General features: G+C 43.3%; 1 protein-coding gene and 1 long non-coding RNA gene across 2 annotated transcripts; one reads left to right on the top strand and one right to left on the bottom strand.

Moving 5' to 3' along the window:
* Positions 1-3,654: 3,654 nt before the first annotated feature.
* Positions 3,655-5,974, top strand: LOC123058943 (uncharacterized). Its single transcript, XM_044481614.1, has 3 exons — positions 3,655-4,772; positions 4,857-5,025; positions 5,507-5,974. The coding sequence occupies exons 2-3, from the start codon at positions 4,888-4,890 to the stop codon at positions 5,960-5,962; spliced, it is 594 nt and encodes a 197-aa protein (XP_044337549.1). The 5' UTR covers positions 3,655-4,772; positions 4,857-4,887; the 3' UTR covers positions 5,963-5,974.
* A 2,467-nt stretch (positions 5,975-8,441) lies between these two features.
* Positions 8,442-10,299, bottom strand: LOC123058942 (uncharacterized). Its single transcript, XR_006427326.1, has 3 exons — positions 9,865-10,299; positions 9,590-9,793; positions 8,442-9,256 (listed from the first exon to the last, which is right to left on the bottom strand). It is a non-coding gene; the product is annotated as an uncharacterized lncRNA (long non-coding RNA).
* Positions 10,300-16,787: the final 6,488 nt, after the last annotated feature.

Below are 16,787 nucleotides of genomic sequence, written 5' to 3'. Positions count from 1 at the left end.
AGGTGAACTGAAGATGACAAGAAAGAAAAAAACAACTCACTTTTAAATGATGCTTATGTGGAAAACCATTTCTTGCTTCGATTCCATCAACAACTGATTAGTGCAAACTTTTGAAAGATGTGCTAACTGGTAGACATGCCGAGCTATTTAAGTCCAACCTGAATAACATGACAACATGGTTGGCAGGGAAAACAGGAGTGAGATGATGTGGAAAACCATCTCTTGCATCAATTCCATCAGCAACTGATTTGTGCAAACTTCTGATATCCTGGTCATGTCAGAAGAGTTTACCACAACGTAATGCAGAATAAGATGTCAAAATATATCATCATTAGACAAGTGAACAACACCAATATATACCAGGGCATTCTAGCATACTGGTCCTGCTAGGTGGTGATCTCCGAATGTTGGTGCCCTGATGTTGGGCCTATGCATGTGGGCCCGGATCCACATGTTAGTGGGCCCAACACCAGCACTACTAGGAAAAGGCCTGCTAGTGGCGCACCTGTTTTGGCTACTAATGGTGCACCACATAGAAGTGCGCCATTACTAACAATTTTTTTTATTTTTTTTCTTAATCTTGAGTCACTATGGCTTAATCTCAAGTCAAATCGCACTTTGTGGCCAAACTTCCCGAAAGGTCACCCATCCTCACACTACTCCAGCCCGAGCACGCTTAACTTCCCAGTTCTATCCAACCCCAGCACCAGCTCACTTCACATGCACTTGTTGATATATATATATATATATATATATATATATATCATATCAATCCTTAGTTGATGTCTAGGACTTTGTTCATGTTCATGAGTGTAATGAAATTTTGAAAAAATATTTCAAACTTCCCAGTCATATTACATATCATATTTTGAAATCTTTTTTCCAATTTTTTATTTGAAACCAATTTTTTTTCTGTTACCAGTGGCGCACCTGGTGCGCCACTAGTAAGTTTGAATTTTTTTTCATTCCCCCTCTAGATCTTAAAAACCCCGTATCTTTTGTTCTGTTAGATTTTTTGGGATTTTGAAGATGTTGAACGAGGTAACTTTTCGTATAAAAAACTTTTCGACTAGATGATTTTTCATATAAAAAACTTTTTAATCCGAGTTCGTATGCAAAAGTTATACCCATTTTACTAATTTCTAGAGAGATTTTGCAAATAGAGTCAAAATTCATATTTGTAAATTTTCCCAACAACTAGACCACATATCACATGGGAAACTTATTTTCTTTTATTTTTTTGACATTTTCAGCATTTTCTTTTATTTTTTTAAAACTGAAAAGGCGGTCCAGGGGGTGCATTTAGCACCAGGATTACTAATGGCGCATGCGCCATTAGTAGTTTTGAAAAAAAAATAAAAAAAGTTGTTAGTAATAGCGCACCAATGGACTAGTAATGGTGCACCACACCCACCGTACACCATTACTAATATTTTTTTTTCAAAACTACTAATGACGCACCACACACCAGGTGCACCATTAGTAATATGTCAATAATGGCGCACCTGTATCTGGTGGGTGCGCCACTGCTTCAAAATCCCAAAAAACCTAACATGGTGCGCCATTAATGTCCATATCATCTATAGCCCTTTTCCTAGTAGTGTAGGGTGGTACGTCAGAGGATCCGGCTCCCAACATAAGGGCACGTCAGCGGGGCCACGTCCTTATGTTGTGTTGCCCCAAAAGTCGAAACATCACATGTACTCAAGTATCATAGTATTTTTGCTAGTGCTGAAAGCAAATGTATATATATGAATCAAGATTCGACTTTTATTTTGAACAATAATTATTTCTTAAGATTAATCTATCAATTTTGTGCATATATTGTTGGCATAAATTGACGCACAATTTTGTGGCTGCTTCCGACAACAGAGTCGTCAAAATTTTAAGCACAAAGATAACATGCAGACCTCATCCGACAGCTTGAAGTACACTTCGACTACATCCAGGAGTTAGCCAAGGCATTCCTACAGTGTGTCGTCGTTGAGCAGGCAGGCAGCTTTGAAGATGGCCCCTTCCTTGAATGCAAAGTCCTCCTTGAAGAAGAGCACGGGACTTCCCGGAGGCAAGCGGCAAGACCGGATGACAACAGCTCATGTGCCATAACTGAGGCGGTGAATTCGGCGCTAGCATGGAGGTAGATGTCGACGAAGCGCGCGAAGGGATCGGCAATGACGGAAAGGTTGGGCGCAAAATCACCACAAGAGACCTAGCATTGGTGGAAGGGTAGGAGAGGCGCCGTCAGGGAGCGAGGTTGGCGGGGGAAACTGTAGCAGTACAAGCTGGAAGGAGGTGGTGGCGACTATGTGAAGGGGTGTGCTCGAGGCCATGGAGGCGTGGGATTGCTTCAGGGAGGAGGAGGCGTGAATGTTGGGGATGGGAGAAAGATCGAGATGTCGAGTTGGGGAGAAGGAAAGCTAGCCGAAGAGAACGGAGCGCAATTGGCATGTGGTCCACCTACCCAATGAAATTGCCAGAAAAGACCCTCTCTAAATACAATTAACAAAAAAGACCCCCTCAACCGTGGCGGCAGGCGCGCCAGCCGACACGTGGCACCTGCCGCCATGTGCGGAGGCGGCCAGCCCTGCCGCCACGGTGGCAGGCGGCAGGCGCCGTATAACAGATTTTTGGCTGAGCAGGAGCTGGAACGGAACGGGAGACAGGAGGTGGGCCCTGCCGCCACTGCATGAGGCGGCAGCTCGGGCCACATGTTGCTGCCGCCACGCCCGCTGGCGGCAGGTGCTGTTGTTGCTGCACGCACAACGGGACACCACCAACTGGTGATTTCGGTGGCTTTCGACAGCTGCGTGTCACCCGTGTTGGCACATGCATTGGTTTAACAATTAGCTACTCTATATGACATATGGGTCCCACGTATTTCTATAATTTATGAAAAAAATATATTTAATATTAGACTCTGTTTGTAGAGTTCATCGTGGAGAATACAGTGGTACAAATAGATTGAAGTTTTATACTTTGATCCAAGAGAAATAATCATCAAAAGAGGGCTAGAAAAGCTAGCCAGATTTCTAGTTCGTGTACACCACGTCGCATAGATGCATGCTCTCTCTTTTAAATATTCTATATATACAGAGGAGATGGCGTGCGCTGTCTAATCGTCTGTCAGGCCAAAAAAAAGGTGCCGCCACTCTCAAAGGCGGCGGGGCCCACCTCCTGTCACCCTTTCCGTTCCATCTCCCGCGCTCGGCCGAAAATCCGTTACGTGGTGCCTGCCGCCTGGTCCAGTGGCGGCAGGGGCTGCCGCCTCCGCATGTGGCGGCAGATGCCACGTGTCAGCTGGCGCGCTTGCCGCCACGGTCGAGGGGGTGTTTTCTGTCAATTGCATTCAGAGGAGGTCTTTTCTGGCAATTTTGTTGGCCAGGTGGTTCTTTTCAACAAAAAATCGCTCGACTTTCGCGCTAAAACAGGAAGCAAATGAGAAGAACGAAACGATTGCAGACTCCCCTTTAGGATTAGAGATGTGATTGCACAACGTGTGGTATTTCGATTAATGTAATTATTATGATGTATGGAAATATTAATTAATGTGATAGATAGATAAGATTAATTAATTTAGATTTGGTTTTAAAGATTGATCGTGATTGATTCTTTCACATAAATACATTACTAAATAATTTGCACCCGCATGGAAAATTCTGATATGTTTAGATTTTTTTTTGTTTTGTGAGAAGGGAGGAAAAAATAAACCAATGGAAGGAGGTGGTGGGAGGTGGGACAAAAATAAAACCGGAGTACCAAAATAAAACCGAAATATCAAGCTACCAACTGCTTCATTAGGAGTAAAGATCCTAGTACATGTCAACAACCATTTGCGACGTCAACAGCTTAAATTTTTTATAAAAAGTAAATCTGTCCTTTAAAAAATATGTCCCGGCAGCCTAGTTATTTTGAGGTCTAACCTTGTAGCATGTTCTTCCGTATCAAACAGTTCACAAGGATAATTACTTGAGGAAGAACGGTCAGAAGTTCTCAGTACTGTGAATGTATTGGCATCTCCCGCTTGTATCCTTCTTGTAGCTTGACTTGTAAGCAAGTGGTTTTTTCACATTTCCATAATCATGTAAATCAGGTTGAGTCCAAAAATTGCACACAAGAAAGTGTGCTGCAACATCTCCATGCTGTTTCCAGTAATCATTTTTGGTTCAGGCCAATCTGTTAACAATCAGTCTGTCACGTCCAGCCAAGCAAGTTAGCTTCAGTTTTGTCCATATCATTTTTTTTGCGAAAGTTGTCCATATCAATTAACACCCCAACTTTTTAACCAAAGAGACAGCTTGAGATGGGAGGCCTCCACCTCTAATTTGTTGGTACGAAACGATGGAAGGAAAAACTTTACTGCCTTCCTTCCAAAGCCCACCGATTTTTTATACGAAAAATACCACTGTAAGCACTTGATACGGAGGGAGAGCGTACAAACACCAAATATTGGATACATTATACATGCACCTTGAAAAGATAACTTGTCCACGTCACGGATCCGGGTGCTCTGTAGAAGTAGCCGTTAATAATTCCAGGCAGGAAATTAAAGCTTACCACAAGATACAGGACTGCTAATCTGTACGTAGAAAGAAACACAGGCGCGCAAACAGATTTAGAAGAAAACACATCTGGCGCCCGGTGCTGAATTCATAGTCAGGAATGGAAAGGCAATACTCCTGGGACTTTAAAAGGGGATGCTAGGCGCCAAGTTTGTCACCAGGCATTGCCGGATCATCTATCGCCAGCCCTCCTCTCCTACACTTTCTGTTCAGGTTGCAAATTCGTCTTCTAATTATCTTTCGTTGGGTAGTGGATAGTGATCGTAGTAGTGACAGTTTCGGTTGGATTTGATGCAGGATCCTCGTTTCTTGATCGAAACTTTTGTAGATGGCTGACAAACAGAACAACAAGGGGAAGGAGAAGATGCGCTGCTCGGAGTCGCTGTCCGACGATTCAGATTCAGATTCAGTACGGCCCTGCAAGAGGCCCCGGCGGGCGGCTCCAGAGACCACCCCGGAGCAGCAGGTATGATCCTGTCGAATTCTCGCTTGTAGGACCGATTCTGTTGGTAGAAAAGCTTTATGCGCTTTTTATCTTCTGCGTTGCAATTCTGTGCTAGTGGATTCTAGGGCTATTTTTTTCTGTGATGTTTCTTGAGATGATTTCTTGTTCTGGGTAATTTTTGCCTTATTTTTTTTTGTCTCGAAGAACTCCAGATCTTGCAGATTTCTGATAGATTTTGTCATTCAACTCTGTGGACTGAATAAAAAGGCTTGCCGTGAATTTCCATCCAATCCCTGAACTAGTTAGCATTATGGGGGAAAACAACTCGCAAAACCAATAGACAAAAATCTCGTGTGCTCCAGCTCTGGCATGGCAGTCTTTTTTAGATTGCAGCAGAGAGAACCTGATCTGATTTTTTTTTTTTTTTTTTTTTTTTTTTTTTTTTTTGCGAATGGAACCTGATCTGATCTGTACAACTCTCTAACACTCCTGAATTTTGCAGAGCGCACAGGGTTCGTTGAAAATCAGGGATCGAAAGGGATGGCAGCATGGTACCATCATTGACGGAAACAGAAACTGGCAGTGCAAGTACTGCCCCATGGTTGGGCGCAGCGGCGGCGTCACCAGCCTCAAGCATCATGTTGCTGGTGGCAGCAGCAGGGTAAGGGCCTGCCCATCTGCTCCTAAACATGTCGCCAACGAGGTGAGACGTTGGCTGGACAGGACGAGGCGGAAACCGCGAAAGTGGACTGCAAGAAAAGGGACTGCTGTGCAGCCGGCTGTGGCCACGACCACTGACCCCAACAACTCTGTACCCCGCGGTTCGACAGATAATGAGGAAGGCAGTGCCTTCCCCTCACCCGCATCTTTCATGACACGTCTCGTGGACATGATGCTTGCTGCCGCAGAGGTGCTGAGCAAGGAGGAGCAGGCGAAGGACTCTGAAAAGAAGCCATGAGGAAGCAGGAAGATTGGTGGAGGTGTAAATTTTTTTTTGTTACCTTAATCTATGCGAGTTCAAATTTTATTTTAAGTACTATACTTGTTAATGTAACTTGAGGATGCTTCATACAGTATTTTCCTCTTGGGAGAATGCTGTCAGTCTTAAGAAAACGTTGCATTGTTACCATTTAGAACGCCTCATGTTTCAACTGTCGCCGTTTGATGTGCTATTTTGCTATACGATGATATGATGCCGATACGTCGTCGTTGAATGCTAAAAGTTGCACGTCTCCGCATCATTTCTCTCATGATCTCTCCTCTGCCCGACTCAATCTACTGGTGCTTATCTGATAATGTGAATGTACACGCCACTATAAGAATAGATTATAGATCTGTAAGTGCGTACTTCAGTGACATTGACTTGTAAACAGTACAAGCGTTTTTCATATCGTTTTTGTACTTATTTACTTAGCCGATTCATAAGCATGTTATGGACCATGGACTGCTATTTGATCTGTATGATTTCAGGCAACTAGTATAGCTACCCTGTAACTAGTGAATCATGGTAAGACTAATTTTATGATATAGAGTTGGAAGGTAAATTATAGCATAAATCTCGAAATCTATATAGTTCTTTCAGAAAATGAAGGAGGTTTACCCAGAACAATTTAGTCCTACTGGAAGTGTTTTAGCTGTTAAAAGCAAGCAATCATCAGAAGATTGTTTCGTTTAACAAATTACGGAAACCATCAGCTAGTTATTATTACCTATCTAAGCATACCTATGTTGTCTCTTTATGCTAAACTATTTTCATTTTTTTTGGAAACCTGTAATGTGTTTTTCTAATTGGGTGCACAGGTTGCATAGAAACCATGGGTGCACAGGAGGATACGTTCTGAGTTGCCAACTTGCCATGACCGAGGGAGTATCCTGTGCACATTAGTTCTTGTGCAACTGGTGCACCCTACATTATAGATCTATATAATAAAACTTTCAGAAAATGCAAATTCAAGTCACAACGTGAGAAACAAATAAAGCTCAATCATGCCACATATGGTAGTTTAATCAAATTGCGCTATGTACTGTGCAATTAACACTACCACAACCAAATTTGTCATTTATGTTCTAACTGAATTTACTGATCAAGCCTTGAGTTGAACTTCTAACTGAATTGTTTCTTAGAACTTTTAGTATTGATTTTTATGTTCTGGTGCATCGGCTGTACAAGAGCTCTTGGTGCACAGAATACATTCTCTGCCATGACCAGCTCTTGGAGAGTATCCTATCCGCCTAGAATTTCTGTACAACCGGTGCATCAAAAGCCAAAAACACATATCAAAAGTTCACAAAAAAACTGAAAAAAAATCGAGTACATACACGCTGGATACATTTAACATGGCATACAATTTCACTACAAGTTCAATTCATAATTTGAGATACAAAAATAAGAAATAAAATTGTGGTGGTGTTGATGGCCCTAATTTACAACCGATTTTGAATAAACAATTGTTCATAGCATGATCTGTCCTTTCGCTTCTCAGTTGCAAATTAAATTTATATTAAAATTTTGTGACACGGTAGATGCATGTTCTATCTGTACACTGACTTCATACCCTCAACCTCACATGGACTAATCTCTAATGTACAAAAAGGCTGCAACTCCACCCAAAGGGAATCAGCATTAGGTTTCATGGTCTTGGCCCAGGATTAAACGAGTTGCTCTCTTGAGAAATAGGTGGCCTGCAAGAAGCTTCAGGTTTTTCAAGTTGCCAACCACCTAAAATTTGTCAGTGAAGAGGCACCCACAGAGAGCTCAAAACAAATAGTGGTTTCAGGCATGAAACCCGAGGAGGGCCTCAAATTTTGAAGATGCAAGTTATGTGGAGGTCCATAAGAACACAACAGGCGATTTTTTATGTGTGTCCACACACTATGAATCAAAATACTACCAGTACTGGCTTTTTTTTGTTCTACATAGTCTTTCCCACTATCAAATCGAATGTGTGGCCCCGTCCAAAACAGTATTGCACCTTCGACTCCTAGGGGTTAGGCGCTACTACCATTGATGCCCCGAGGTAGTAGTAGTAGCATATGTATGCGTGTGTGTGTGTGGGGGGGGGGGGGGGGGGGGGGGGGGAGGGGGCAGTCATGCCATCTTAGATGGTGCTGAGATGAGATGTCATCATCTGGTTCATTAACTGACAGTTGGCGCCATGGTTTAGGATATTTTTAGATGAAAGGTGCTTGCCCGACTTTAAATAAGTGAAGTCCCTCGGTTCGATATCAAACAAACTGTTGGCCAGCCAGCCAAATGAAGTGTCAAACAAAGTAAAGCAATACAAGGCTGAACAACCAAGGAAAATAAAACCAGGTAGGTGGGAGAGAGGAGGCCAACCACTAACACATCAATACTTTGCAGTGGTTCTCATGGTATGTCCTCGTCTGCGACCGGAGCCTGTCGAAGTATGCATGTCAACGAACAAAACCATTCTAGGATTCATTGAAAACATTGCCACCTCAGATGGTTAGCTATCGTTTGTGAAAAAAATTGGTTGTGTTCCCGAACCCAACTTATATTATTTTTATTATGTTTCTTTTCTTTTAGTTTCTTTGATGTTCTTGTATCTGTTCTCATAAATAACAACACCATGAAGTGAGTTGATGTTTGGGAACACACAACCGATTGGTTTAGCAAAAGAAAAAAGATAACTACCTTAGCTAGCAATTTATTGACATGAAAAATACCCCCCTAACATAATTCAAATATTATTTTACTAGTATATTCATGTATAACGTAACATTCAAAGGTGCATGTAGAGACAAAGTCAATGTCCAAAACGACATGTATCTACGAATAGGCATGCAATTATTTAGTTCATTTGACTGAACTAGCTAGGATCAGATGGTACGCTAACAAAGGAGTATATATGTTATTCACATCAATTTCTCACTATTAATTTAAACATTCCACCAGGTATTAAAAAGTTTTTTTTGTGAGGAGGGTGCCCAAAGTAACTTCACACATCACAAGACACTAGTAGGGTATAAATGAGGCATGGTCTACCTTAATCATCTCCCCACAAGTCACATAATCTCCATAGGAAATCATTTGAAAAATCATAATGCCCTTTTGTTAACTAAATCAGAGTGGCTAATCTCTAAGAGAGTGACTTATTCGATATCAAGCAATCGGACACGTTAAGATAAATATTTAGAAGGATGTTCATCTCACAAAGCTAACACAAGACTTGCCTCATCTTGGAATCACGGTTCCATAAAATGGATGAAGGTGCTGTAGCCCCGATTGCTCCTGTAGATATGACATGTAAATATCATAATTTTGCCTTGGTAATCTAACTAATGAGTTCTATCATTTCTTTCATTTTTCAAAGCATGTTTTTACGGATGCTTTTGGGATCTACTAAGTATCTAGGTGCATGATCTATCATGATTGATCTCGTGTTTTAGGCCATGTAGTCAAGCATCATGACCCATCTACTTCGTTAGATTTACACAAAGATGAAAAGCGAGGATGTTGCCATATATATGTGGTGTCATGTGATCGCCTCATCATTAAGGCCACGACGAGAATTATTTTCAATGCATGATTTTGAGAATCTTGTAGGATTGGTTAATTACGTACCTCATGTGTCATGCTTGACCTTGCGGTATTGAGTCGATCTAGTTGGGCATCATGATCCATTCTTGTCATTAGGTTTATGCTATGGAGATTTACTTAAGTCCCGCCGTAGCTCTAGTGAGCAATGATTGTACAATAATAGAGATGTGCATACAATGAGAGCCGAGGGTGTTGTCATCTATAGATCTGGTAGCCTGAAATCACCTCCTGTTAAAATCATGAGACATCTTCTCAATGGATGATTTTGCTAACAATTATAGGATTTGCTAAGAAGGTACCTTATATGCTGTGCCTTCTCTCCCGGATTGGGGGAAATCTGGTCAAGCGTCGTGATCCAGCTTTGCCGTGAGATCTACACCACGGGCATCCGTCAAGGCCCACCATAGATCTGGAGAGAAGCGACGGCGAGAAGCGGCGTGTGTTGAGGGTATTCCGATCTATCTAGATCTGGTGGCTTTTGCCGTAGCTTCTTGCGATCTCAAAGCTAAAACTAGGAGGAAAGGATCAAGGCTTTCAGTTGGCAACAAATTGAGAATGAGCGGTGGGAGGAGGTCAGATGGCAAGGCGAGCTCCTGGCCATAGGTATGGTGCCTAATGGTGGGAAGGTATGGTGTCAACAAACAAGTAGAGACCATACGGAGGACTAGAATTGCTAGAGATAATGGATAATTGTGTGAGAGGGGCGGCGACGGAGGCGGAGGCAGAGGAGGGGAGTGGGAGGCATGGGTGGGGATTTAGGGTTAGGTAGGATTAAATACTAGACCCATTGGATATTTTAGGAAAGTGTGTGCATTTTTTGCTAGATAACCCCTTTAATAATCTAAATTTCACAGGAAAGGATAGACTTACTAAAAAATACCTGAAGATTTTTCAAGAAGCTACACTAAAGTCTTGAATACTTGATATCCCTTATAGAGTCATGAAGCTGGATATGAGATGCAAATTGACCGTAAGAGATATCTCATGCAGAAAGCCATCTCAAATTAAAATCTTACGAGTATTACTCTCACCTTTATCTACACAAGTCTTAAGTTAAAAAATGTTTAGCGGTTCTGAAAACCGTTAGTAGTTCCGATAGTGTGCTACTTAGGGCCAGGAGTGCCAGAGGGGATCACACACGGGGAGTTTACCCAGGTTCAGGCCCTCATCATGGAGGTAATACACTACTCCTACTTTGGATTTGATTGATGGATGAAAATGCCTCGTATGAGGTGGTTACAATGTATGTGGTGATAATGCTATAGATACTATGCTGATGATGTTGGGTGGCTAGAAATATCCCTGCCTCGCCTTATAAAGGGGCATGAGGCCTAGGTTTACCCGGTTGGCTAACCAACCTAGAGTCCAAATCAGACGGGGGGTGCTTCTTGATTTGCAAGCTAAGATGAGAACCTTCCGAAAGGAGGGCCTCCTGCAGGACAAGGGGCCATGGCCACGCCTTGGCCTGCTAGGCCCCGAGGCCGGGCCAGTGCCCGACTTCCTAGTTATCGGGACTAACGGTGCATAAACCAGTCAGTACCCTCGGCAGGGTGGCGAACATGGATGAAAGTACCAAAGAACACACGAGGAAGTTACCCAGGTTCGAGCCTCCGGGAAGGAGTAACACCCTATGTCCCGCTTTGTGTTTGTATTCATGGTGGAGTACCTCGTGCGAGGTTACAATGGAGATGGAGTATGAGTACCAAGAGTATGGTTCTATGGGTGTAGATAGGAATGGCTACCCCTTCCCCCTCCTTATATAGATGACGGGGGGCTACGGTTTATAAGAGATCGATTTGATCTAAGCCGCCGCCACCTTGGCTTGCTCGCCAAGATGATCCCTCGCTGACTATTCGGGCTCCGAGGTTCCCTCATGTGATCAAGTCTTTGCCTATCTTCATGGGCCCCAAGATGGGTCTGCTACCGGGCTCCCCCGAGTGGCCACCCCCGGTGCATTACACCGTCGGTAGCCCCAGAGCGTGTCTGGAGTTTGAGTATCATGTACTTTTGAGCGAGAACCCAGGCGGGCTCCTCATGTCCCCGTGGCCTACTTTCGTGATCTTGGCTTTAGGAGAGTCTTTGGACCTGCATGTGGCCTCGAGGCCCCTTTGGAAGTATGGTGTGATGCTCCTCTGAGCCCAAGAACTCAATACTGCATCCACATCTCATGTTTTTAAGTCACTTTCTCCGTTTTATCAAAAGAAGTTACTTTCTCCGCTTCAATTAGTTATTTACTTTGTAATTGTTTTGATATATTTTCTGCCAAACATATTCCAATTTTTTTCTTACTTTAATCATTTTTTTGCGAGAGTACTTTAATCATTATTTCAGGTAGCAAGAATGATAAACATGAAGATATTATACTTTCTCGGCAATGTTCCCTAGTCGAGTCACGTCACTTTATCTTCTCCTAACTCTGACTTGTTTTAGCAAGCTCGATGAAGATTAACAACAAACAAAATATGGAGAACACAAAAGGAACATACTCCCTTCATCCCATAATATAAGACGTTTTTTGACACTAGACACTACACTAGTGTCAAAAAAGGTCCTATATTATGGGACGGAGGGAGTAGTTCCTAACAAATACACAAGAGAGGACCAACCAAAAATGCTCAAATCTTTTTGAAATATTCTTTAGTTTATGCAAGCAACAAAATAAACATACTAATGAGAAGAAATATAAGAAAATAAATATGCATCAACTAGCGCACCACCACTGTTGACCTCCAACTTCCGCCCCAATGTTGGGTCCAGGGGCGGTTGTGGCCAGCCCCCATCCCAGCAACATTCGTGTGTATTCCTTAGAGCATCTCCAACCGCGCCCCCAACAGGCCCTCCCCAGGAGTTTTTGTGATGAGGACATCTCTTCTATTGTTACACCCGCCGCAACTTCTACATCAGTTATTCCACTTGGTCCTATTACTAGAGCGCGGGCGAGACAAATTAATGGCCAGGTACTATCGCTTCTTCGTACATATGATTTAACTAATAAAAATATAATATTACACTCATGTTTGGATTTGCTTGTACTTGAGAATAAAGGAAAGATTAAAGATGAAGACAATATGAGTTCAGATCAAATGGAGCAACGCTCTTGCATGCATGTCACACGTCCTATCCACCAAGCATGTCACGTACGCATGCATGAAGTGCACCAGGACAAGAGACTTGGATTAATGACCCAACATTACCACGTGGGTGGGCCCTAGAGCTTTCGGCCAGGCCGCCAGGTGCTTGCCGCAAGGTCTACGAAGACCAGCCACGTACGGCCTCGAGCAGTCCGATTTGTGGACAACAGATACCGCCTTCGACCGGAAGCAGCAGTTAATAAATAGCTATTATAGTTTAGGGTTTAGACTCGGGTTTTATTGTATTGTCTAGCCATCGCTACAATTCGCATCTACGGAACGTGTAGGACTACCGCCTTGTCTGATCCACAGTGGAACCCCAACTTTCCATCTAGTTTGTGTGCTCAGTTTATTATCCGCAATTTCAGTTGCAATTCACCTTTGTTCTTGTCGGTTCTTCGGTTGCTTGCAGGAACTCGAACCTCGTTGTTCAGGTTGATCGTGCCTACGGCAAGGTCAATAACCATCGGAGATTGGTTTAGCGATTGTCGAGGCGTATCGTCGGGTACGGTATAGCCGGATCGTCAAGGTCAAAATCCACCAAATCGATAATTATCCCCACTCTCATCGAAAGATCGGGCCACCGTCACATCAAGTGGTATCAGTTTTCAGGTTCATCGGTGAGAGATTTATAGTTTTATTAGATTAGTATTTTCTGTCCCATAGACCCACAAAAAAAATTAGATTAGTTCATCCATCACACCTACCTTTTTAGCCTTTAGCAGTTTTTGCATCTAGTATTTGCATCGTTGAATTTTTGGTTACATTCATCCTAGAATTAGTGCTGGTTTAGATTGGTGAGGGTGTAAAATTATCTACTAGATCAGTCTGTTTTTGTCCACCCACATAATTCCTTCCACTCGTTCACGATCAAAAAAAATTGTCCAGTAGCACCTTTGTCGAGTAGCCCGGCAAGGTTCCTGTTCACGGCGGCAAGCTTTCCCCGGCAGGTTACTGTTCACGGCGGCAAGCTCTTCCCCGGCAAGGTTACTGTTCACGGCGGCAAGCTCTCCCCCGGCACTGTTCACGGCGGCAAGCTTTCCCCGGCAAGGTTACTGTTCACGGCGGCAAGCTTTCCCCGGCAGGTTACTGTTCACGGCGGCAAGCTCTCCCCCGGCACTGTTCACGGCGGCAAGCTTTCCCCGGCAAGGTTACTGTTCACGGCGGCAAGCTTTCCCCGGCAGGTTACTGTTCACGACGGCAAGCTCTTCCCCGGCAAGGTTACTGTTCACGGCGGCAAGCTCTCCCCCAGCACTGTTCACGGCGGCAAGCTTTCCCCGGTGTCCCTGACGTCTGCTAGCAACCGGCCTCAAAAAAAAAGAGAAAAAAAAGAGTGAAAAAAATCAAAAGAAAAGTTAAAAGAAAAAGTTGCAAAAAAAAAATCAGGCCGGCTAGCATCTGTTTTGGGATGATATTTCTTTTCTGGACATTATTTTACTGCTACAGTGTTCATCGCCGCGTCATTTATCATCTGCTTTCGAGCTTTATTCTACACGGCATTTATACCTCACTTATATCTAGCTACTTAGAGCTATCATATTTTTCATCGGTTTCCACTCCCTTGTTTCAGTATCTAGGCTTAGATTGTTTTATCTCTTACTAGTCGACCGCCAGCACTAGTTAGGAGTTTGAGCAATTATTCAGCTTGCATTACTTTTTGCTTAATTGTGCCACATATTGTGAGTTGAGGAAACCTTCACCAAGCTCCACTTCCTATATCGTATCTTGTTCGGTCCCTTGGTAATCGCTATATCAATCTTTTGATCACTTTTGACATCGGCAACAGCCGAAAACCACTGCAGCACGGTAAGAACTGGTAAGAGCTTGGTAATTGCTCGAGAGTTGAGAGATATTTTCCACCGCCTCACTATAGTTACTGTAGGAGCAATATACTTGTGATTTTGTTCTTGTTCCGTCCTAACCATGGCAGGTGACGAAGACAACATGAAAGCCACGGTGGCACGCCTTGAGGAGGATGTGCATGCATACACCGAGCGGTTCACATCGTTCGAGGGCGCACTTGATAAGCGTCTCAAGTCGATCGAGGATAGCAATGAGACGTTCACCCAAACACTTGCATCTATTATGAAACGTCTTGATGCCCAGGATGCCCGTCTAGGTGCCGCCTCCACTTCCGCTCCGCATCTTCCAGCCACCAACACAGGTCTGCAACGAGCTCGTCGGGTACTCCCAGGAGACCCGGGGCACCCTCTTTCATACACCGATGCCGTCGACCAGCCCCGTCCTCGCAACGCCAACTCGATAGCCGACGACATCCAAGATGACAACTATGATGGTGATTCTGAGGATCCTGATGCAGTTAATGATAACAATGATCGTGATCATCGTCGACTACGCAATAATCAACAAGGTATGGGACGACACCAGCGTCCTCAGGTACGTGGCCATGACGATTCTTTGGGTAGAATTAAATTTGTCATGCCTCCTTTTGATGGGAAATATGATCCAGATGTTTATCTTGACTGGGAATTACTAGTTGATCAAAAATTTGCTTGCCATGATTTTCCTGATGATAAAAGAGTTAGGGCTGCAACTAGTGAGTTTAGTGATTTTGCTTCTGTTTGGTGGAGAGCACATTGTCGTAAACATCCTAATAATATTCCTGCCACTTGGGAAGCTTTGAAATTAGTAATGCGTCACCGTTTTGTTCCTGGATATTATGAACGTGACTTGCTAAATAAACTACAACGCTTGAACCAAGGATCTAAATCTGTGGAAGACTATTATCAAGAATTGCAAATGGGCATGTTACGTTGTGGTTTAGTTGAGACTGAGGAAGCCGCTATGGCTAGGTTCTTGGGTGGATTGAATAGAGAAATTTATGACATACTTGCTTATAAGATTATCATTCAATGACCCGTTTATTCCATCTTGCTATACATGCTGAACATGAAGTGCAGGGTCGTTCCAGACTGCGTCCTAATTTTTCTGCAGGTCGTACTTCCACATGGGCGTCACGCACTCCTGCTGCCCCGTCCACTCGCACCTCTACAACAGCACCTGCAACCTCTCGACTGGGGCCTTCTTCATCAACTTCAGCATCACACACTTCGGCACCACTGAAAAGTACTACACAAATTCCAACAAAAAGTTCATCGTCATCGTCCGCTTCCTCCAAAAGAACAAAGGATATCCAATGCCACACTTGCAAGGGATTTGGCCATGTCATGAAGGAGTGTCCTAATAAGCGTGTATTGATCATTCGTGAAGACGGCGAGTACGACTCTGCTAGTGATTTTGATGAAGACACATATGCCTTGCTTGCTACACATGAAGACGATGACACAAGACCGGAGCAAGAGGAAGAACATGTGACCGCTGACGACGCCGATAAGTACATGAGTCTTATATCACATCGTGTACTTAGTGCTCAGATTGTCAAAGCAAAGAAGGATCAACGTCACAACCTCTTCCACATCAAAGGAGTCGTCAAGGAGCGTTCCGTTCGCATAATCATTGATGGAGGGAGTTGTAACAATTTAGCAAGCATTGACATGGTGGAGAAGCTCTCCCTACCTTCGCGACAACATCCACAACCATACTACATTCAATGGTTTAATGATGGTGGAAAGGTAAAGGTAACACGCATGGTGAGAGTTCCTTTTTCTTTAGGTTCATACCATGACACTATTGATTGCGATATTGTGCCTATGCAAGCTTGTTCTATGTTACTAGGAAGGCCATGGCAATATGATAAACAATGTTTACATGATGGTAGAACTAATCAGTACACTCTCACACATAAAGGAAAGAAAATCATTCTACACCCTATGTCTCCTGAGCAAATTTTAAAAGATGATCTTGCTAGGGCTAGTAGAAACACAAATATTGAGCGTACTCAATCTGAAAATCAGAAAGTTGTTGATGAGTTAGAACAATTTAATAAGCTGCACAAATCTGATCCTAGCACATCTAAAGAAATTAAATTGAAAGGTGCTTCTTTCTTAGCTACACGTGCTGAAATTTTTGAGTTAGATGCTCATACTGATGAATGTTATGCTCTTATTTGCAAAGAAGTTTTGTTTTCATTTGAGGATATGCCTTCTTCTTTGCCTCCTGTTGTCGCTAAC

The sequence above is a fragment of the Triticum aestivum genome, chromosome 3A (genome assembly GCF_018294505.1).
Source record: "Triticum aestivum cultivar Chinese Spring chromosome 3A, IWGSC CS RefSeq v2.1, whole genome shotgun sequence".
Classification (NCBI taxonomy): Eukaryota; Viridiplantae; Streptophyta; class Magnoliopsida; order Poales; family Poaceae; genus Triticum; species Triticum aestivum.
The sequence above is the reverse complement of the archived record's forward strand: the minus strand, read 5'-3'. Positions and strand labels throughout refer to the sequence as shown.